Genomic DNA, 24075 nt, shown 5'->3' with positions numbered 1-24075 from the left:
ATTTTAATTATAATATAAATAAATAGGAATGTTACAAGTATTTAATCCGCCTAATGAACGGACACATGCAGGAACGGGTAGATCAGACCAAAGCTTTAAAAATCGGATTCAACCATAAATCGCATTATCAATTCAATCGAGATATTAGATCGTCCTACCCTTCACATTTAATAAACCCTTGGTCCAACATTCGTTGTCATAACTCATAAGAACCCTTTTCTTGATTTTTTTTTTTAATTTTTTTTTTCTTTCCTTTTGCCATTTTTCTAGTGATGCCTTTTTCTTATCGTGTCCCTACACCTCTTCAATCATTTGTTACCCCTTTCTTTATCGTTGGAACTTTGTGCTTTTTCTTTTTTGTCATTTTTTCTCCTGTTCCTTTTTCGGCTTTGGTCCCCACCTTTTCAATCATTTCTTATCTCTTTCTCTATTGTTGGCGCACTTTTTTTTTTTTTTTTACATTTAAAAATAATATTGTGATTTGAAAAATTAGATAAAATTCTTATTAAAAAATATTAATTTTGGAATTTTCAAATTTAAAATTTGATTTTTTGATTTTTTTTTTTTCAAATATTTATACCAACACACTTTTTCCACAAGCATAAGCCAACCACTAGGTTAGATGTAGCTTCAAATATTTTAGTGATATAGTATTATTTTCAATCTATTTCCCATGCTATGATTTATAACAATTGAATATTTTTTAAACCTTTAAATTCAATAATTTAAATGCAGATTACAAGAAAAATATATAAATAAAAATTTATAGTTTTAAAATAATAAAAAATGAAATATATTTGCTATTTTAATAGCAAATATGTTTTTTTTTTTTTTGGTAAAAGACAAACAATTTCGATGACCCATTAAATTCCTTTTGGTGTTGAAAGCCTAATAGTCCCATTCTGATCGGGCTGGTAAGGAAATTTGGAAATGGACTTGGAATTGTGGAATAAGGCCCCAGTAAGTATGAAAAAAGGCCAGGTAGATGATGGAAGGTGGTAGAAGACTGTAGAAACATCTCGTTCCTTTTTAAAGTCCAAACAGGAAATATCTCGGAACGTCGGGAAAGTACCACAGTTCTCCATCAACCCCGATATATAGCAAGTCATCTCCACCAGTTTGATCATCAAGAAATTGCTCGAAGCTTGCATAGAAGAAGTTCTTGGCATTCTCAACAAATCAATTCGACAACGTACGTAGAAAATGTCGCTTATTCCAAGTGTTCTGGGTGGTGGCCGACAAAGCAGCATCTTCGATCCTTTCTCCCTAGACATCTAGGATCCTTCCGAAGGCTTTCCTTTTAGCACCACTCTTTCCAACATTCCCAACACTGTTGATGAGACCTCGGCCTTCGCCAACACGCGTATTGATTGGAAAGAGACACCAGTAGCTCATGTTTTCAAGGTGGATCTTCCAGGGTTGAAGAAGGAGGAAGTGAAAGTTGAGGTTGAAGAGGGAAGAGTCCTTCAAATCAGCGGAGAGAGGAGTAAGGAGCAATAGGAGAAGAACGACAAGTGGCATCACGTTGAGAGGAGCAGCGGGAAGTTCCTTCGCAGATTCAAGTTGCTAGAAGATGCAAAGACGGATGAGGTCAAAGCTAGCTTGGAGAATGGAGTGCTGACTGTGACGGTTCCGAAAGAAGAGGTGAAGAAGGTCGAGGTGAAGGCCATTGAAATCTATGGCTAAGTCACTGGTAAGATCTTTTCTAATTTGCTATGTAATTAAAAAACTAATTGATTGTTTTGCTAGATTAGGCATGTATATGTAATTCGAAAGATGTGATGTGATGATTTTTGTCTTGTGTTTTTGTTTTGCAATTTTTCCCTTTTTTCTCTAAGTGGAATAAAGAAATAGTTGGTTTTCTCTAACTAGAAATGAGTTGGTGTGGACCCCGTATTTCGGCTCATGCGTTTCCCACTCGATGACGAGCTCGATTTTTATTTGAAAAATTGATTTTTATTTGATTAAGAAAATGACTTGGAGTCGCCACTTATTTTTGTTTTATTTTTAAAGGGTAAACAAAATAAGAAAGAAAAACCCTAAGTGTGACTCCTTGTTTTGGAAAAGGTGGTCTGTGAAAAACCGGATCGGGTTCGGGGGTCAGGTTACTTATCGGGAAGGTACGGTAAAAACCGTAACACCCTTCTAAGTCCCTAAAAACGGGTCTCTACTAATAAAATGGAGCAATCATGGCAATTAATTAATCGAGCATGGATACTAAATGAATATCACTCAAAACAAAATAATTGAATGAACAGGAGAGGCAAATAATGTACCTGAGTGATGAACTGGTTTACTTCAATGAAAACAAATGTAAGCAATTAAACACAAAATAATCGTGTGTGTATCATAGAATAGTGTAAATTAATCACATGTAGCAATCAAATCAATCAATCCACCAATTGATCATAAAATCACGCGTGTGGGTTCCCTACCAAAGCCCAATCTATCTTGCATTAAAGATGAGTGACAGTTCAGGAGACTTGGTCATCAGTATTATCGGAGTTTGCTTTTTGATTGTGGGCGGAAATGGATCCGTCGAATTGCGAGTGTTTGACTAGCCAAGCTGTCCGGGGAATCTGAATTGTCGGCTGCGGATGCTCTTCGGTTAAGCGCTATCAGAGGATCCGGACATGTCTGACCGGGGAAGTTGAATGACCTTCTTCTCCCATCTGGCGTCAGGCGTCGAATGTGAAATATCCGGAGAAGGTGGAACGTTGGCCGGACAGAATTCCGGATGTGAGATATCCGAAGAAAGTGGAACGTCGGCCGGACAGAATTTCGGATGTGAGATATCCGGAGAAGGTTAAACGTCGGCCGGACAGAATTCTTCCTCGGGTAGAATGAGCTATGCCGCACGTCGCAAGGGGGACTGTCTGTGTGTGCAAGGGAGAGAGAGCCACGTGGCATTTTTTTAGGAGGATCCCACAGGTAGGTGAAGGTTTAGAGAGAGAAACGGGTTTGGTGGTATGGTTAAATGGGTGTACACATGGGTATGGTAGAACATGGTTATGAATAGCATGAAGGATGGGTATGGGTTGTATGGATATGGAGGCTTGGGTAAGTGGTTTAAATAGGTATGTGAAGGAGTGAAGGATAGCATGCACCCGTGAGACTCCATGTAAGTGAGGGAGTGGGATGGAGAATGAATGAGAGGAAAATGGGTGTGGTGGAGGATGCTTGAATCCTGCAAGCTTGAGTGAGGAAATGGGTATGGCTGACGCGAACAGTGAAGAAGGCGTGGGCATGTGGTAACCGTGTTATTCATCATGAGAACATGAAGCCTTTGCTTGGACAAGTTCAACTTTTCTCCATGCACATGGGTCATTTACAAGGAAAAAAAAAAATGAGAGCATCAAGGAGGACCAAAACAGAGCATATATGGGCAGATAATCACATTCAACCAAAACCATCTTGTGGCTCTTGATGTCCACAACAAACCAACAAATAAAACCCAAAAACTACTAAGAAACAGGATAGATCTCTTGAGAATGTACAAAATAGTGCGAAAATCATACCTGGATCGAACTAACAAGCTCTTTCCCTGCTCTCCGCGACTCCGCCTGGGCCTCTCTTCTATCGTCCCGTTTCCTCCCCCCCTTTTTCTTCTCTTTTCCAACTGCTCTCCTATTCCAGCCATCAGCCCCGTCTCCATTCTCAAACACCACCATGGCGAGGTGGTGGTGCCTTTCACCACGCGTCCCATGCATGTCGTTGGTAGCCGTTCCCCACCCCTAAAAAACGATTACTCCTCCCGGGTGGCCTGTTAAAAGGGGTCTACAATTGGTTTATTTGGTTCTTGATGATCCTCCTTGTTACCAACATGATTATCTCTTTCCTAAGGGATCCCAATTTTCACCTTTGAAATCCCTCAATTTTAAGACGTGACTATGCTAGGTTGATATGTTCCATATATAGGTTGGTAATTAAATTTGTTACCTCTTTGATTGATTCATATTTCTATTTCTATTCCAACGTTCAATCATATCCACAGAAAATGTTATATTTAATCCTGAATTTACGGTAGCTTTCCTAGCGATTATACACAATATACTCTTGAGAATATTCATCTCATCTCAGCCCATTTACTATTTTATTCCTAATATTTGGTCCCTAATGGAACCTATAATAAAAAATTTCTTAGTGAAATTGGGGGAAAATGGTGTCAGAATCCAAACCCATTCATCGTATTGTTATAAATGGAAAACAAACATCGTGTATGAGAAGCAAAAATTTTTTTTGCAATTGTATTTTAAAATAATTTATTGTTTCTTAGAATAAAAAATAGAAATTGTTTTCTACCCTTAAAAACAAAAAAATAAGATATTCTTAAAGAACATTTTTAGGTGTTTTTAATTGTTTTTATTTGGTTTTTTATGATTTTTATAAAAAAATTTAATATATATAAAATAATTAAAAATTAACAAATAAATAAATTTTATTTTTAAAATATGGAAAATATGTTAACAACATTTTCAAGTTTTTAAACACATTTATTTTTTGTTTTTAGAAAGGGAAACTATTTTTCACTTGTATAATTTTTTAAATAGAAAACAATGTTTTGAGGACTTTTTTTTTTCTTTCAAAATAAGGTCTTTTATGAAAAACATATGGTAATTATTTCAAATTATTTTAATTTGCTTTTTAAATATTTTTAAAAATAATTATATGAATATGAAAAATAATTAAAAATAAAGTATTTTGAATAAATATTAAATTTTAAAAGTATTTAATTATATAGAAATCACAAACACACTTTTATTTTTAATAAATGTCAAATAATTATGTTATTATTTTTAAAATCCGTTTGTCGAGGGTTATTTTTGAATAAGTGTTCCGAACAGGCTTTCAAAGTCCTAAATGATTCCTTTGGAGGAATTAGGGAATTAAGAAAGGCATGCGAGGTGTGGAATTTTAAGGGTTGCTTGGAATCTTGGGGCACCAGGACAAATAAGACTTGGCTTTGTCTTTGATAGAAAAATGTTGATCAATTTGATGGAAATTTGATAGAGAAAGGTCCCACTTTTTAGGTTTCAACCCCACATTAGATGCGAAAAGGTCATGATTCGCTATTATCTTATGGAGTAACATTTGATAAATAATTATTCTAAAAAAACTTTCAAAAAATATATTTTCATTAAAAATATTTTTAGTAGAATTGTGTGAAACTTATTCTTAATGTTTTAAATTATTTTTACTTATTTTTTTAAAATTATTTTAAAAAATAATCCTATAAATATTAAAAATATTATTTTTAAAATATATTTAAAAATATAAAAAAATAAAAACTTTTTTTTTTCTAAACAGATTTTTATTTTATGAAATATCATAAAATAATTTTTAAAAATTATTCTTAAATACTTTCTAAAGAACTTGATGATTTACTAAGCTACATGACCTTCCGATGGTGTGATAAAATTTATTTTCTTAAAAACTATATGAACATTATCTCTATCCACCTTTATGAATTCAATTTTATTTCCTAATTTTTTCCTTTCATAATATATAATATTTATAAAAATATTCTTAATAACCTTCTTTATTTTATAAGAAAATCTAAAATTATAATAATATATCAATATAGAAAATATTTTATATAATATTTTTTTAAAGTCCTTTGATTTTTATTAATTAAACCGTAAATACTTAACGCCCTTGTGGGTTAATTGGTTTGGCAATCCGAGAAAACTCAATTAGCATTATTCTTGTGAGGTAGCATTTTTTTCCTATTTTGGGCAGGCGCTATCCTTGTCACGTTTTGGTATTTAGGTCTCTTTCCTGGCCAGCATCTTAGCTCTTATAATGAGCCCACAACCCCTCTAAATCATCACGACACGCTAGCCAGCAATATTTTCTTAAATAAAAAAAATTGGGCAGCCTTGCAGACTTCCCTCTAAATTGTTGTCAAGATTTCGTGTTGACTAGGTAATGCAATGCAATAGTGCAGATCCGTTTGCTTTTGAAGTTTTCTATTTTTTATTTTTATTTATATATATTTATTGCTTATTATAGCAGGTGGTGTTTGATTTTTTACTTAATTTTAAGTAGAATCTTAATACTTAACAGTGTTACATACTAGGTTATTTGTTTTTGTAGTATTTTATTTCTATTAAGTATTAAAAAATAAAAAAAATTAATATGTTATTTTTTTTATTCAAAAAAAACTATATATTTTAGTTTTTTCTATTTAATAAAATGTTTATAATAAGTCATGAAAAAATAGAAAAACAAACAACCTAAATTTTAAAATTAAATTACTTTCAACAAAAAAATCAAAAAAACAAACACCACCATATTTTAATGGAAATTTATTAAATATTCCTTTACACTTACTGATTGATGATTAAAGAAGGCACCATCATTGTCATCAAATTATCCCCATGACGAAGGGATTTTTTTCAATAGTATGCTAATTTAAAATAGTTCTGAAAAATTATTCTGCTGAAGGTGCTTTTCATTTGAGTGTAAGCACTTCTTTTTTATAAGCTGGCTCGTTTCAGTTCCCTTCTTCCTTAGCAACACATTCATAAAATCCTGCACAGCATGTAACTTTCTCCCAAGTTTTCTTCCCAGAAATCAAAATTTGAAAAAAAGAAAAAAGAAAAAAAAAAGCTTAGCTTTATCTATCCTTATGTTTTTTGAGGGTTTCTTAGCAGTGTAACCTAAAAATAGAAGAAAAATAATGAAATTTATTAGCAGTGTAAAAGATGGAGAAGTAAAAATGAGAAAATCCCATACATATATAACATTGTCTAATGTGTTATACATTGTCTTTGGTCTCTTGCTTTTTGCTTATGGCATCGCCAGTCCTTTGGCAGCATCCACTAAGAACTTAGTTTGGGTCAAAGCTCAAGAATTGTTCCTGTAAGAACTAGCCCATGTGTTGTTGTTTTGTGGATGTTATTGAGCTTGGATCTAATTGAATTCGGACAAAAGAAACAAGAAATTGAGAAAAGCTAAAGGCATCCACTTTTCGGTCTTTGGAAATTTATCTACTCTTCCTCGCGTCGCCAGTCCACCCCAAGATTCCTTTCTCCCTTCGCCCAATCATTTGCGCAATATGACATTCAAATGGCGATGCGATTAATTTGTTCTTCCATCTGGTTCCGTTATTGTTGTTGAAGAAACCCAAATATACTTTCACCTCAGGCGGCCATCAATTTTATCTCCTCGATCAAGCTGCTCAAGTTACAGTAAGAGGACCCACCTTCACTAACACATTTTCTAGCCCTTGTAGCCATCATGTCAGCCGTTTTCAAAAGCTCATCCCGCCTCTCTTCCATCAGATCTCTCACCATTTTCTCAACAGTAAGTCTATCGCAAGTATCTTTCATGTCCGAACCAAGTTTCCAAACATGGCTTACGAACCTACTGTTGATCTGTTGGTCTGCAAAGTATGGCCAGCAAATCATTGGCACGCCGGCGCATATACTCTCAAGAGTCGAGTTCCACCCACTGTGGGTGAGGAACCCACCTACTGCCGGGTGCGCTAGAACCTCTTCTTGTGGAGCCCACTCCACGATGTAACTCCTCTCCTTTGCCCCTTCCAAGAGCTCCGCCGGAGTCTGACTCTCTCCCTCTTCTTCGGCAAGAGAGTCCGTCCGTATGACCCACAAGAAGCGGCTACCGCTGTTTACCAAACCGTAACAGAACTCTATGAGCTGCTTCCTTGTGATGACTGTCAGGCTTCCGAAGCTTACGTAGATAACAGACTTTGAAGGCTGACGGTTAAGCCACGCTATGCAGCTTCTGTCTTCTTGCCGTAAACTGTTTGAAGACTGTGACGTCATCGATTCAGAAGCAAGCCTGGTTTCCAGGTGCGCGTGGAGAGGTCCAATGGTGTAGGTTTTTGGACAGTGATTGCGTATTTGATCAAGAATAGGTCCTTCTAAGTCTTCAAACGTATTAAGTATGAGCGCGTGGGCTCGAGGAGTTTGTTGCGTCTCCTTCGTTACAAGTAGGAGACGCTCGTCATCTAGGTTGCTGACTCGGATAAGACTCGGGAGATCTCGTTTTCGGAGAAACCCCTCCATGCCGGGAATACTGGTTACTAGCTGATCCATATCGTTACCTGTAGTTTATTCATGATCTAACTATATTGTAAAAGAAGAAAACAAAAATATAAACGAATTGTAATGAACAGATGATTTCGTGGAATTCAATCTAGAAAGCATACCTTTGAGGGGAAGTTCGCCAGATTCAATGAGTTTGAGCGCAGAAAAATATGCCCAGAAGGAACAAGCACTAATGGTGCGGAAAGAAATGATGGGAATTCCAACTTCATTAGCAATATCAATGGTAAAACTCATAATCCCATCTGCTATGATGCAGTTGACCGGCGGGAGGGTATCAGAACCCTGGCCCCTTGAACTCACTAGCTCCCTAAAAATTGGTTTTGCTGTGGCTTTCAATCCCTCAAACAGATCCATCACCCGCTCACCGGTACGTGGATGGTCCGTGGTAAGCCCATCAGATATTGTTTGGAAACGGAAGCCAGGATAGCGGCCGAACCTGGTCTGAATATCGGTGTGAAGGAGGAGGCGGTGTTGGTTATATTCGGAGTTGAGGAAGGTGACGTGGAGGCCGGCGACGGAGAGAAGTTCGGCGAGTTTGAGCATGGAGTTGACGTGGCCTTGAGATGGGAAGGGGAAGATGAGGACATGAGGAAACACTGGCCCTTGATCCATCTGACTATTGGTGGACTATTGTTACAGGATAGAACATGAATTTCTGCTGTATTTGTAAGGAAATAATCGGTATATCCCAAAAAGCGCAAGTGGCTTTCTTGTCTTCATCAATGTATATTTACAGCTAGGTGAACGGCAATTCTTTGACGCCGTTTCCTGTGAAATTGTTTTAATTAATGGCCGGGAAAGAACTGAGGGCGATTGTTAACTATGGTAAAAACAGTAATGTTTTTGAGAAGAAAAAATTAACAGAAACAATTCTTTATCAATATCAATTCTACAGTAGAACCCTAATTCATAAATAGGCGAATTAGTCATAAATCAGTATTGAAAATAACTCCTTTCAACTTATCCAACGTAAGATTATCCAACGACATTGTCTCATCACTACAATTAATGACAGAACAAAAAGTAAAATATTTATATACAATAGGGTTTCAAGATTGACGTCTGTCAACTGTTTGTCGGAGGATGTTTTCCACAACACATAAATACATTTTTGTTATACGTTTTAATACCAAATACTAGTCATGCAAAATTCTAATGCACGGCAGAAGGATCTTTAGCTTTCTATAAATATGTTACCATTATGCACCCTATCTTATTTTTTTCTCTCTTAAAATAGAAAATAAAAGGAATTTACTAACCCTTATGTTTGATTACCACAAAGTTAAAAGGAAATGCAAGGCAAAAAAAAAAGCAAGAGAAAAAGTAGAAAATAAATTAAAAATAAATTAAAAAATAAATTAAAAGTTAATAAATTATTTTAATATATTACATTGAATTTTTTTCCACTTATTTAGCTATTTTATATAAATATTAGATAATTTTAAATATATATATATATATATATATATATATATTTTAGTATTTTTTATAATAAAATCAAACATTAATTTTTTTTTTTAACATTTTTTTCTCTATATCGAGGAACCAAACATGGCCCTAAACAGTGGTTTGGTCGTGGCTTTCATTCCATCAAACATATCCTTCAATTGGACACCGGTTCGCGGATGATCCAACGGCAGCCCATCGGATATCGTTTGGAAACGAAAGCCAGCATAGCGCGTGAATCTGTCCAGAATGTTGGTGTAACGGAGGAGGCGGCTGTGGGTGTAGTCGGAGTTGAGGAAGGTGATGCGGAGGCCGGCGAGGGAAAGAAGTTCGGCGAGTTTGAGCATGGAATTGACATGGCCTTGAATGGGAAAAGGGAAGACCGATGTTCCATGTCGAATTTTGGTAAGGTAGCACCTTAATTTCCTAACATTAACATTCATGGCCCATGACTCCATGTGGGATTTATAACGAAATAAACTCTTCTTCATTGCTTCTAGTGCCCACTGCTCAGCTTCGGCCTTGTGGGCGTACACGTGTACGAATATTAATTAGGTAACCGTGGTAGGTTTGAGATTCGCTCCAGTACTTCTGATTCCATGTTGTTGTATTTTTATAATATTATTATAAAGTTTTAGAAAATAGCAAATAACATGTTTTTTTTTTCAGAAAGTAAATATATATTCAAATGCCAGCTCAGCAAGTAGTATTTTACTCTTGAAATAAAAATATATTTAAGGATGATAACATATTTTATAACATAGTTTAACACATCTATATTTAACTATGAGAGACTTAATTCGTCGTATCATAAAATGTGTATTATAACCACATATGTCTACACAATTTTTTAATCATGTGAAAACCGTGGTAGAAATATTTTAGGGCTTTAGCTACCTCCGGGATTAACAATTGACTGATTAACATCGTGGAATTATAGACTAGAGGGATTTATAACAGAAGAAAAAACCTAAATTAAAAGTAAATGTATCTTTCACATACCATCAAAGCAATCAAGAGTGAGAATGGAAAATAGAATTATATAATTACAAAATCTTCCCAAAAGATTCTATCAATTTCCGAATTCTGCACCCAGTATTATTTATTAACTGTGCTGGCCCAGTGATTCCATGGGCCAGAAACTTCCTTCCCAAGTCTAGTCTTGTAAGCCCATTAGGACTATGATTAAATTGAAGAAACCTAGAATTGTGGATTAAGGCCCATAATCTAGAATTTGATGATGGAAAGTGGTGGAAGGTTGGAGAGACGTCTCGTTCCTATCCAAACTAGAAGTGTCCAGAAGGGTGAGGAAAGCGCCACAATCCTCTTTCACCTCCTATATAGAGAGCTCATCTCTATCCCTTTCATCATCAAAAAATCGTTCGAAGCCTGCGTACGAGATATTTCGCCTTTCAGCAAATCAATTCAATTTGATCGATCGACCAAAAATGGCACTCATTTCAAGTGTTCTTGGTGGTGGCCGACGGAGCAACATCTTTGATCCCATCTCTCTAGATATCTGGGATCCCTTCGAAGGCTTTCCTTTTAGCACCACTCTTGCCAACGTTCCTAACACAGCTCGCGAAACCTCTGCCTTCGTCAGCACCCGTATTGATTGGAAAGAGACTCCCGAAGCCCATGTTTTCAAGGCGGATCTTCCAGGGTTGAAGAAGGAGGAAGTGAAGGTTGAGGTTGAAGAGGGCAGAGTACTTAAAATTAGTGGAGAGAGGACTAAAGAGCAGGAGGAAAAAAATGATAAATGGCATCGGGTGGAGAGGAGCAGCGGCAAGTTCCTTCGCCGGTTCAGGTTGCCGGAGAATGCAAAGATGGATCAAGTCAAGGCTACTATGGAGAACGGTGTGCTAACTGTGAGGGTTCCAAAAGAAGAGGTGAAGAAGCCGGAGGTGAAGGCGATCGAGATATCTGGTTAAGTCATTAGAAGGTTGACGGCCATCAAGAGACATGATGTTTTCAAATTTAGCTACTGCAGGAGTCTTGAATGATGTGGATGGTGTGTTACTTTGACAGACTGGGCATGTGTTTGCAAGACAGTTTTGTTATCCCTTTTTGGTTGTGTTCTTCCTTTTTATGTTGGTTTAAATAAATGTGTATCATAAGGTGTGTTTTAAAGTATATAAATGAATAATTTTCTTTAATTTGAAATGATTAAGATGTTTTGTTATTTGATGATTTTTTTTTGGTAATTTTTTACTATTGGGTGACATCAATATTCACCTTTGAAATGCTTCAATTAATTCTAAAATTTTGATGTTGGTATCAAAGGGGTTCGTAGATATCTCACCAGTGAGACTTACCATGGTTGAAATATTCGGCATTTTTGTGAAAAATTTTCCGATTTTTCGGTGAGTGGTCACCGCGGGGTCCAGCTGAAGCCATTCTGGTCAACGCTTACATTTACACTTTTTGTTTTTCCATTGCAGCCGGAGTGCTCACCGTGGGTCAGCTGAAGCCATTCCGGTCAACGCTTGCATTTACATTTTTTGTTTTTTGTGCAGCGCCTTTATAAACGTGGTCCTCTTCATGCTAATATAAGTATAAGTTTTTTATTATTTATTAATTTATATAAAAGATCCTTTAACTAATGCATTTCAATATTGTGTCTTAATCTTTTGAATATTATAATTCGTAATACCTTTGTGAATATATCAATTAAATTATCACTTAAATTTATTTCTTGAACATCGATTTTACTACTTTTCTAGAGATCATGCATATAAAAGAACTTCAGTAAAATATGTTTGTTGTTGTCGTTTTTCTAATATAACCTCATTTAATTATATATGCAACATTATCTTTATAAATTATTTCTAATTTCTTTTAAATCGAGGATAGTATAGATGATTTTTGAATATATTGGATTGTAGATATTGGTCATATACACACATGTATTAATCTTAAAGGTTTTAATTTAAAATTTCAATTGTTTATATGTAATTTTAAATTCTTTATTTTTAAATTTCAAATTATATGTTTGCATATTCTATTTGTAAAATCAAAGTACTAATAACTTTAATAAAATATGCAAAAATTCTAACAAACTTATACTGAAAAACTACTATCTCAAAATTTAAAATTTGAAGTGATTTTTGAAGATATAAAATAAATTTATATTTTTAAATAATATATTAAGGTTATTTTTTGTTCTTAGAAAATTCGAGGGAAAATACAAAGGAAAGAAAATAAAAAAAATAAAATAAAAAAGTAGAAGGAAAAAAAAATGAAGGAAAAAAAAAGGTTTAAAATTGATAAATTATTTTTATATATTTCTTGAAACTCATTTAACCTATTTCGCTCTGTTATATAAATTTTTGGGGAATTTCAATTATATTTGGTTTTCTTTCATAATTTTTTGTGATGAAATTCAATATGCGAAAACAATTTTTCCTTATATTTTATTTTTTTAGTACTTTTTGAAAATCAAACACAACCTAAAAGTTTCTTTTCTTAAAAACAAAAAAACAAAATAGATAGAAAACAACCACTAAATTTTTTATTTTGAAATCTAAAGTTTTAAAATTTTAAATAATTTTAATTACAATATAAATAAATAGGAACGTGACAAGTATTTAATCCACCTAATGAATGGACACATGCAAGAATGATCGACGCGGACCAAAGGTTTAAAAAGCGGATTCAACCATAAATCGTGTTATCAATTCAATAAGAGATTATATCGTCCTACCCTTCACATCCAATGAACCGTTGGTCCAACATTCGTTTTCATAAAAACCATTTTCTTGATTACTGGAGTTTTATTTTTTTATTTTTTGCCATTTTTCTGGTGATGCCTTTTTTTTATTGTGTCCCGCACCTCTCTTCAATCATTTGTTACCCCTTTCTTTATCGCTGGCACTTTGTTTTTTTGTTTTGTTTTTTTTTTTTGTCATTTTTTTCTCCTATTCCTTTTTCGGCTTTGGTCTCCACCTTTTCAATCATTTCTTATCCCTTTCTTTATCGTTGGCGTACTTTTTTTTTTTTTTTTTTACATTTAAAAATAATATTTTGATAAAAAATAGATAAAATTCTAATTAAAAAAAATATTAATTTAGGAATTTTCAAATTAAAATTCTGATTTTTATTTTTATTTTTTTTCCAAATATTTATACCAACACACTTTTTCAAAAACGGGACCGGACTGGACCATTTGACCACTGACCCGTCACGGTTCTGATTTTGTCATTTAGCTTGAAAAATGTTCCGATTGGAATTAGGTCGGTTAAACCGGTGGTCCGATCGGAGAACCTTATAAACCGGATGGTTCCCTTCGAACTGTCCGGTTCAATTTTATTTATTTTTTCCACTGTCGCCATCCCCTACCGGTAGGACCCACCCTGCGCTGGAAAAGCCCCCTCTCGTCATCCCCCGCTGTTGGAGAAGCACCCTGCGCTACAAAGCCACCCCCGCGACCCCGCTGAAACCCCTCCATCCCGCGCTGGAAAAGCCCCTCCTCTTGTCGTCTCCCACCGGCAGAACTCCCCCACTCCTTGCGACCTTACTGGAAAAGCCCCTCTCGTTGTTTCTCACCGGTAGAACCCCACCCTTCTTGTAAAGCCACCCACCCATCCTCTACGTTTCCTCGCCCCCCTGAGAGAGAGAATTCTTAGAAAGAGGAGAGGAGAAGGGAGGGAGAGAGATAGAGAAGAGGGGTGTGCATGTAACCAGGGACAACACATAGATAACGCACACAGATATCATCACACACAAATATCGTATCAAATGGCATAGAGATGAGAGAGGTGGGCCCACTTTTCAGATATTAAATTTAATTTTCTCATTCTTGCCTCCAATTTACATGTTATTATATTTTATATCCTAATTTTACAAGACTTTATTCAGTTATAGAAAGAGAAAAAAGCTTTATTATATTTTTGGCCTTGTAGGTGTTTGGCCTCCATCATTTTCATCCCGACCTTTCAACTTCATCCACAAATTAATTTGCTTTAGACGTGGATGTTTTTAACTCATATCAAATTATGAGCCTCCTCATCATGTGATTTGAAAACACTATTTTGTTTTTAAAAATCAAAATTTAAAATAAATTTTTATTTTTATTTTTATAATTATTTTAAATTTTAATGATTTATAAATTATATATTTATGACTTCGACTACTAATCCAATCATTGAACCGTGAATCAATAACTTTTCTGATATAATGATTAATCTGATTATAAAAACATTGTTTTTTTTCCACAAGCATAAGCCAACCACTAGGTTAGATGTAGCTTCAAATATTTTAACAATATAGTATTATTTTCCATCTATTTCCCATGCTATGATTTATAACAATTAAATATTTTTTAAACCTTTAAATTAAATAATTTAAATGCGGGATGATTACAAGAAAAAATATTAATAAAAAATATATTTTAAAAATAATAAAACAATGAAATATATTTGCTATTTTAACATCAAATATGTTTTTTTTTTTTTTGGTAAAAGACAAACAATTTCGATGGCCCATTAAATTCCTTTTGGTGTTAAAAGCCTAATAGTCTCATTCTGATCGGGCCGGTAAGGAAATTTGGAAATGGACTTGGAATTGTGGAATAAGGCCTAGTAAGGATGAAAAAAAGGTCAGGTAGATGATGGAAGGTAGTAGAAGATTGCAGAAACATCTTGTTTCTCTCCAAAGTCCAAAACGGAAATACCGGGAAAGTACCACAACTCTCTGTCACCCTCGAAATATAACAAGTCCTCTCCATCAGTTTGATCATCAAGAAATTGTTCGAAGCTTGCATAGAAGAAGTTCTTGGTATTCTCAGCAAATCAATTCGACAAAGTACGTAGAAAATGTCGCTTATTCCAAGTGTTCTGGGTGGTGGTCGACGAAACAGCATCTTCGATCCTTTCTCCCTAGACATTTGGGATCCTTTCGAAGGCTTTCCTTTCAGCACCACTCTTTCCAACATTCCCAACACTATTAGCGAGACCTCGGCCTTCGCCAACACGCGTGTTAATTGGAAAGAGACACCGGTAACTCATGTTTTCAAGGCGGATCTTCCAGGGTTGAAGAAGGAGGAAGTGAAAGTTGAGGTTGAAGAGGGAAGAGTCCTTCAAATCAGTGGAGAGAGGAGTAAGGAGCAAGAGGAGAATAACGACAAGTGGCATCGCGTGGAGAGGAGCAGCCGGAAGTTCCTTTGCAGATTCAGGTTGCCAGAAGATGCAAAAATGGATGAGGTCAAAGCTAGCATAGAGAATGGAGTGCTGATTGTGACGGTTCCGAAAGAAGAGGTGAAGAAGGTTGAGGTGAAGGCCATTGAAATCTCTGGCTAAGTCATTGGTCAGAACTTTTCTAATTTACTATGTAATTAAGAAGCTAATTGATTGTTTTACTAGATTGGGCATGTATATGTAATTTGAAAAATGTGATGTGATGATTTTTGTCTTGTGTTTTTATTTTGCAATTTTTCCCCTTTTTCTTATGTAAGTGTATTCTAAGTGGAATAAAGCAATAGTTGGTTTTCTCTAACTAGAAATGAGTTACCAACATTATTATCTCTTTCCTAAGGGATCCCAATTTTACCTTTGAAATCCTTCAATTTTAAGACGTGGCTGCGCTGGGTTGATATGTTCCATATATAGGTTGGTAATTGAATCTATTACCTCTTTGATTGATTCATATTTCTAATTTCTATTCCAATGTTCAGTCATATCCATAGAAAGTGTTATATTTAATCCTGAATTTACTGTAGCTTTCCTAGCGATTATACACAATATACTCTTGAGAATATTCATCTCATCTCAGGCCATTTACTATTTTATTCATAATATTTGGTCCCTAATTTGGGGGAAAATGGTGTCAGAACTCAAACCCATCCACGTCTTACCTCATATATGAGAAGCAGAAATTTTGTTTTGCAATTGTTTTTTAAAATAGTTTATTGTTTCTTAGAATAAAAAATAGAAATTGTTTTCCATCTTTAAAAATAAAAAATAAGATCTTCTTAAAGAATATTTTTTAGGTATTTTTAATTGTTTTTATTTGTTTTTTTTATGATTTTTATAAAAAAAATTTATATATATATATAAAATAATTAAAAATTTAAAAATAAATAAAATTTATTTTTAAAATATGGAAAATATGTTAACAACATTTTCAAGTTTTTAAACACACTTATTTTTTGTTTTTAGAAAGGGAAACTATTTTTCACATTGGAAAATTCTGGTATAATTTTTTAAATAGAAAACAATGTTTTGAGGACTTTTTTTTTTTTTTTTCAAAATAAGGCCTTTAATGAAAACATATGGTATTTATTTCAAGTTATTTTAATTTTCTTTTTAAATATTTAAACAAAATAATTATATGAATATTAAAAATAATTGAAAATAAAGTATTTTGTATAAAAATTATTTTTTAAAAGTATTTAATTATATAAAAATCAGAAACACACTTTTATTTTTAATAAACGTCAAATAATTATGTTATTATTTTTAAAATCTGTTTGTCAAGGGTTATTTTTTGAATAAGTGTTCCGAACACGCTTTCAAAGTCCTAAATGATTCTTTGGAGGAATTAGGGAATTAAGAAAGGCATGCAGGTGTGGAATTTAGGGTTGCTTGGAATCTTGGGGCACTGTGACAAACAAGACTTGGCTTTGTCTTTGATAGAAAAATGTTGATCAATTTGATGGAAATTTGATAGAGAAGGGTCCCACTTTTTAGGTTCCAACCCCACATTAGACGCGGCAAAAGGTCATGGTTTATCTTATGGAGTAACATTTGATAAATAATTATTCTAAAAAAACTTTCAAAAAATATATTTTCACTAAAAATATTTTTAGTAGAATTATGTGAAACTTATTCTTAATGTTTTAAATTATTTTTACTTTTTTTAAAAAAAATTATTTTAAAAAATAATCATATAAATATTAAAAATATTATTTTTAAAATATATTTAAAAATATAAAAAAATTAAAAACATTTTTTTTATTTCTAATCAGATTTTTATTTTATAAAATATCATAAGATAATTTTTAAAAATTATTCTTAAAAATTGTTCTCAAATATACTTTCTAAAGAATTTGATGATTTACGAAACTACATGACCGTCTCATGATGAGATAAAATTTATTTTCTTAGAAACTATATGGACATTATCTATATTCAACTTTATTTTCTAACTTTTTCTCTTTATAATATATAATATTTATAAAGATATTCTTAATAACTTTTTTTATTTTATAATAAGAAAATCTAAAATTATAATAATATATCAATATAAAAAATATTTTATATAATATTTTTTTTTAAATCCTTTGATTTTTTATTAATTAAACCGTAAATACTTAATGCCCTTGTGGGTTAATTGGTTTGGCAATCCGAGAAAACTCAATTAGCATTATTCTTGTGAGGTAGCATTTTTTTCCTCTTGTGGGCAGGCGCTCAACTTATGAATATCCTTGTCACGTTTTGGTATTTAGGTCTCTTTCCTGGCTAGCATCTTAGTTCTTATAATGAGCCCACCACCCCTCTAAATCATTACGACACGCTAGCCAGTAAAAACTCACTCTCATGATGATCCATATGCGTTTTCTAGGAGCTATCTGCTGTGACCTAAAAATAGAAGAAAAGTAATGAAATTGCTTAGCAGTACTGTAAAAGATGGAGAAGTAAAAATTAGAAAATCCCATACATAAAAACATTGTCTAATGTGTTATCCCTTCTATAAAACCTCTTTGGGCAAGACCACATTGTCTTTGGTCTGCGCAGAAATTAAGCTGCTATCACCTAATTCCCTGCAGATAATTTTGAGTTACGTACTGAACTACACTCTTAATACAATGGGTCTCTTGCTTTTTGCTTATGGCATCGCTACTGCCTTGGCAGCATCCACTAAGAACTTAGTTTGGGTCAAAGCCCAAGAATTGTTCCTGTAAGAACGAGTCCATGTGTTGTTGTTTTGTGGATGTTATTGAGCTTGGATCTAATTGAATTCGGACAACATTTAATTTAAAGAAAGAAGAAAAAGAGAAAAGCTAAAGGCATCCACTTCTCGGTCTTGGGAAATTTATCAACTCTTCCTCGCGTCGCCAGTCCACCCCAAGATTCCTTTCTCCCTTCGCCCAATCAGTTGCCGAATGCTTCCAATTAAATTATTTTGCCTTCGCTTTCCATGGAAAACCCAAATATACTTTCAACTAAGCCTGCCCATCAATCTTATCTCCTCGATCAAGCTGCTCAAGTTACCGTAAGAGGACCCACCTTCACTAACACATTTTCTAGCCCTTGTAGCCATCATCTCAGCCGTTTTCAAAAGCTCATCCTTCCTCTCTTCCATCATATCTCTCACCATTTTCTCAACAATAAGTCTATCGCAAGTATCTTTCATGTCCGAACCAAGTTTCCAAACATGGCTTACGAACCTACTGTTGATCTGTTGGTCTGCAAAGTATGGCCAGCAAATCATTGGGACGCCCGCGCATATACTCTCAAGAGTCGAGTTCCACCCACTGTGGGTGAGGAACCCACCTACTGCCGGGTGCGCTAGAACCTCTTCTTGTGGAGCCCACTCCACGATGTAACTCCTTTCCTTTGCCCCTTCCAAGAGCTCCGCCGGAGTCTGATGCTCTCCATCTTCTTCGGCAAGAGAGTCCGTCCGTATGACCCACAAGAAGCGGCTACCGCTGTTTACCAAGCCGTAACAGAACTCTATGAGCTGCTTCCTTGTGATGACTACCATGCTTCCGAAGCTTACATAGATAACAGACTTTGAAGGCTGGTGATCAAGCCACGCTATGCAGCTTCTGTCTTCTTGCCGGAAACTGTTTGAAGACTGTGACGTCGTCGATTCAGAAGCAAGCCTGGTTTTCAAGTGCGCGTGGAGAGGTCCAATGGTGTAGGTTTTTGGACAGTGATTGCGTATTTGACCGAGAATAGGTCCTTCTAAGTCTTCAAACGTATTAAGTATGAGCGCGTGGGCTCGAGGAGTTTGTTGCGTCTCCTTCGTTACAAGTAGGAAACCCTCGTCATCTAGGTTGCTGACTCGGAGAAGACTCGGGAGATCTCGTTTTCGGAGAAACCCCTCCATGCCGGGAATACTGGTTACTAGCTGATCCATATCGTTACCTGTAGTTTATTCATGATCGTAACTATATTGTAAAAGAAGAAAACAAAAATATAAACGAATTATAATGAACAGATGATTTCGTGGAATTCAATCTAGAAAGCATACCTTTGAGGGGAAGTTCACCAGATTCAATGAGTTTGAGCGCAGAAAAATATGCCCAGAAGGAACAAGCACTAACGGTGCGGAAAGAAATGATGGGAATTCCAACTTCATTAGCAATATCAATGGTAAAACTCATCATCCCATCTGCTATGATGCAGCTGACCGGCGGGCGGGTATCAGAACCCTGGCCCCTTGAAATCACTAGCTCCCTAAAAATTGGTTTTGCTGTGGCTTTCAATCCCTCAAACAGATCCATCACCCGCTCACCGGTACGTGGATGGTCCGTGGTAAGCCCATCAGATATTGTTTGGAAACGGAAGCCGGGATAGCGGCTGAACCTGGTCTGAATATCGGTGTGAAGGAAGAGGCGGTGTTGGTTATAGTCGGAGTTGAGGAAGGTGACGTGGAGGCCGACGACGGAGAGAAGTTCGGCGAGTTTGAGCATGGAGTTGACGTGGCCTTGAGACGGGAAGGGGAAGATGAGGACATGAGGAGACACTGGCCCTTGATCCATCTGACTATTGGTGGACTATTGTTGCAGAATAGAACATGAATTTATGCAGTATTTGTAAGGAAATAATCGGTATATTCCAAAAAGAGCAAGTGGCTTTCTTGTCTTCATCAATGTGTAGTATAGCTAGGTGGACGGCAATTCTTTGATGCCGTTTCCTATGAAATTATTTTAATTAATTAATGGGAAAGAATGCAAAAAAATATGCAAAGGATAATTATTCAAAATGATTTGTTGAACTAAATAAAAAGATATTTTAAAATAATTAGTTTTCAAAAAATTTCAAAAGGGTTTTATTAAAAACAATTTTAAATTAATGATTTTAACTTGATAAATTATTTTTATATGTTTCTTGAAACCTATTTAACTTATTTTGCGTCATTATATAAATATTAATTAAATTAAAATATGTAAATTTGTGAGGAATTTTAATTATATTTTATTTTCTTTTATATTTTTTTAATGAAAAAATTGATTATGCGAAAAACCATTTTTCCTGAATTTTTTTTTTTTAGTACTTTTTGCAAACCACACACAACCTAAAAGTCTTTTTTGTCTTAAAAAAAAAAACAAAATAAAACAAAATCAGTAGAAAACATACACTAAATTTTTTATTTTGAAATCTAAAGTTTTAAATTTTCAACTTCTTTTAAATTTTTAAATAATTTTAATTATAATATAAATAAATAGGAATGTGACAAGTATTTAATCCGCCTAATGAACGGACGCAGGAACGGGCGGGGCAGACCAAAGCTTTAAAAATCGGATTCAACCATAAATCGCATTATCAATTCAATCAAGAGATTAGATCGTCCTACCCTTCACGATGTGAACCCTTGGTCCACCATTCGTTGTCATAACTCATAAGAACCCTTGTCTTGATTGCTGGAGGTTTTTTTTTTTCTTTCCTTTTGGCATTTTCTAGTGATGCCTTTTTATGATTGTGTCCCCGCACCTCTTCAACCATTTGTTACCCCTTTCTTTATCATTGGCGCTATGTGTTTTTTATTTTTTGTCATTTTTCCCTTGTTCATTTTTCGGCTTTGGTCCCCACCTTTTCAATCATTTCTTATCTCTTTCTCTATCGTTGGCGCACTTTTTTTTTTTTTTTTTACATTTAAAAATAATATTTTGATAAATAAAAAAAAGATAAAATTCTTATTAAAAAATATTAATTTTGGAATTTTCAAATTTAAATTCTGATTTTTTATATTTTTTTTTCAAATATTTATACCTACACACTTTTTCCACAAGCATAAGTCAACCACTAGGTTAGATGTAGTTTCAAATATTTTAGTGATATAGTATTATTTTCAATCTATTTCCCATGCTATCATTTATAACAATTAAATATTTTTTAAACCTTTAAATTCAATAATTTAAATGCGGGATGATTACAAGAAAAAAATATAAATAAAAAATTATATTTTTAAAACAATAAAACAATGAAATATATTTGCTATTTTAATAGCAAATATGTTTTTTTCTTTTTTGGGTAAAAGACGAACAATTTCGATGGCCCATTAAATTCCTTTTGGTGTTAAAAGCCCAATAGTCGCATTCTGATCGAGCCGATAAGGAAATTTGGAAATGGACCTAGAATTGTGGAATAAGGCCCAATAAGGATGAAAAAAGGCCAAGTAGATGATGGAAGGTGGTAGAAGATTGCAAAAACATCTCGTTCCTCTCCAAAGTCCAAATCGGAAATATCTTAGAACATCGGGAAAGTACCATAGTTCTCCGTCACCTCCTATATATAGTAAGTCCTCTCCACCAGTTTGATCATCAAGAAATTGTTCGAAGCTTGCATAGAAGAAGGTCTTGGTATTCTCAGCAAATCAATTCGACAACGTAAGTAGAAAATGTCGCTTATTCCAAGTGTTCTGGGTGGTGACCGACGAAACAGCATATTCGTTCCTTTCTCCCTAGACATCTGGGATCCTTTCGAAGGCTTTCCTTTTAGCGCCACTCTTTCCAACATTCCCAGCACTGTTGGCGAAACCTCGGCCTCCACCAACACGCGTATTGATTGGAAAGAGACACCAATAGCTCATGTTTTCAAGGCGAATCTTCCAGGGTTGAAAAATGAGGAAATGAAAGTTAAGGTTGAAGAGGGAAGAGTCCTTCAAATTAGCGGAGAAAGGAGTAAGGAGCAAGAGGAGAAGAGCGACAAGTGGCATTGCGTGGAGAGGAGCAGCGGGAAGTTCCTTCGTAGATTCAGGTTGCCAGAAGATACAAAGATGGATAAGGTCAAAGCTAGCATGGAGAATGGAGTCCTGACTGTGATGGTTTCGAAAGAAGAGGTGAAAAAGGTTGAAGTGAAGGCCATTGAAATCTCTGGCTAAGTCACTGGTCAGATCTTTTCTAATTTGCTATGTAATTAAGAAGCTAATTGATTGTTTTGCTAGATTGGGCATGTATATGTAATTCGAAAGATGTGATGTGATGATTTTTGTCTTGTGTTTTTGTTTTGCAATTTTTCCTCTTTTTCTTATGTAAGTGTATTCTAAGTGGAATAAAGGAAAGTTGGTTTTCTCTAACTAGAAATGAGTGGGTTTATTTGGTTCTTGATGATCCTCCTTGTTACCAACATGATTATCTCTTTCCTAAGGGATCCCAATTTTCACCTTTAAAATCCTTCAATTTTAACACGTGGCTGTGCTAGGTTGATATGTTCCATTTATAGGTTGGTAATTGAATCTGTTACCTCTTTGATTGATTCATATTTCTATTTCTATTCCAATGTTCAATCATATCCATAAAAAATGTTATATTTAATACTGAATTTACTGTAGCTTCCCTAGCTATTATACACACAATATACTCTTGAGAATATTCATCTCATCTCAGCCCATTTACTATTTTATTCCTAATATTCGGTCCCTAATGAAACCTATAATAAGTTTTTTTCTTAGCGAAATTGGGGGAAAATGGTGTCAAAACTCAAACCCATCCACATATTACCTCATGTATGAGAAGCAGAAATTTTGTTTTGCAATTGTTTTTTAAAATAGTTTATTGTTTCTTAGAATAAAAAAAAAATAGAAATTGTTTTCTATCCTTAAAAACAAAAAAATAAGATGTTCTTAAAGAATATTTTTTAGGTATTTTTAATTGTTTTTATTTGGTTTTTTTATGATTTTTATTAAAAAAAAATAATTATATATATAAAATAATTAAAAATTTAAAAATAAATAAAATTTATTTTTAAAATATGGAAAACATGTTAACAACATTTTCAAGTTTTTAAACACACTTATTTTTTGTTTTTAGAAAGGGAAACTATTTTTTACATTAAAAAATTCTTGTATAATTTTTTAAAATAGAAAACAATGTTTTGAGGACTTTTTTTTTCTTTCAAAATAAGGCCTTGCTAATAAACAAATAATTTTTTTTTGAAAGAAAACAATGTTTTAAATAGAAACACTTCATGTTTCTTCTCAATATCAAGTAGCAGACCTATTAACAAAGGCCCTTCATCCAACACAGTTCACACTTCTACTTGGCAAGATGGGAACTCACAATATTCATTCTCCATCTTAAGGGGGAGTATTAAAATTCTCTCAACTATGAAGAATAAAATCATGTTAATTAGTTAAACAATTGTAAGAGGATGAGCTGGAATTAGTTACAGATTAGCTACAGATTAGTTATAGCATTCTTTGTTTCTAGCCTCCTATATCTACAGCTTTCCTACTCATATTTCTCTTGATGAATGAGAACGATACAAAGCATTATGTTTCTTCTTCTCTCATCTTCTCTGCTCTATTTCTTTTTCTCTTTTCTACTCTGTTTCTTTTTCATAATATACTTGATGATGAATAATGTTGATGGTTGATTGTTTTGCTAGAT

At 34.2% G+C, this 24075-nt stretch overlaps 5 protein-coding genes and 1 pseudogene across 5 annotated transcripts; 4 read left to right on the top strand and 2 right to left on the bottom strand.

Annotated features, from left to right (window-relative positions):
- The first annotated feature begins 1203 nt into the window (after positions 1–1203).
- Positions 1204–1686, top strand: LOC117929135 (annotated as a pseudogene).
- A 5339-nt stretch (positions 1687–7025) lies between these two features.
- Positions 7026–8743, bottom strand: LOC117927823 (7-deoxyloganetic acid glucosyltransferase-like). The gene is made up of 2 exons (XM_034847512.1): positions 8177–8743; positions 7026–8071 (listed from the first exon to the last, which is right to left on the bottom strand). The coding sequence occupies exons 1-2, from the start codon at positions 8685–8687 to the stop codon at positions 7146–7148; spliced, it is 1437 nt and encodes a 478-aa protein (XP_034703403.1). The 5' UTR covers positions 8688–8743; the 3' UTR covers positions 7026–7145.
- Positions 8744–10886: 2143 nt separating this feature from the next.
- LOC117927824 (18.1 kDa class I heat shock protein-like) lies at positions 10887–11691 on the top strand. The gene has a single exon (XM_034847513.1). The coding sequence runs from the start codon at positions 10970–10972 to the stop codon at positions 11450–11452; it is 483 nt and encodes a 160-aa protein (XP_034703404.1). The 5' UTR covers positions 10887–10969; the 3' UTR covers positions 11453–11691.
- A 3565-nt stretch (positions 11692–15256) lies between these two features.
- LOC117927825 (17.3 kDa class I heat shock protein-like) lies at positions 15257–15881 on the top strand. Its single transcript, XM_034847514.1, has one exon. The coding sequence runs from the start codon at positions 15335–15337 to the stop codon at positions 15815–15817; it is 483 nt and encodes a 160-aa protein (XP_034703405.1). The 5' UTR covers positions 15257–15334; the 3' UTR covers positions 15818–15881.
- A 2269-nt stretch (positions 15882–18150) lies between these two features.
- LOC117927822 (7-deoxyloganetic acid glucosyltransferase-like) lies at positions 18151–20262 on the bottom strand. The gene is made up of 2 exons (XM_034847511.1): positions 19716–20262; positions 18151–19609 (listed from the first exon to the last, which is right to left on the bottom strand). Exons 1-2 carry the CDS (start codon positions 20224–20226, stop codon positions 18678–18680), a joined length of 1443 nt encoding a protein of 480 aa, XP_034703402.1. The 5' UTR covers positions 20227–20262; the 3' UTR covers positions 18151–18677.
- Positions 20263–22085: 1823 nt separating this feature from the next.
- Positions 22086–22568, top strand: LOC117927826 (17.3 kDa class I heat shock protein-like). Its single transcript, XM_034847515.1, has one exon. It carries the CDS (start codon positions 22086–22088, stop codon positions 22566–22568), a length of 483 nt encoding a protein of 160 aa, XP_034703406.1.
- The last annotated feature ends 1507 nt before the right edge of the window (positions 22569–24075 follow it).

Source organism: Vitis riparia, chromosome 13 (assembly GCF_004353265.1).
Source record: "Vitis riparia cultivar Riparia Gloire de Montpellier isolate 1030 chromosome 13, EGFV_Vit.rip_1.0, whole genome shotgun sequence".
NCBI lineage: Eukaryota > Viridiplantae > Streptophyta > Magnoliopsida > Vitales > Vitaceae > Vitis > Vitis riparia.
The sequence above is the reverse complement of the archived record's forward strand: the minus strand, read 5'-3'. Positions and strand labels throughout refer to the sequence as shown.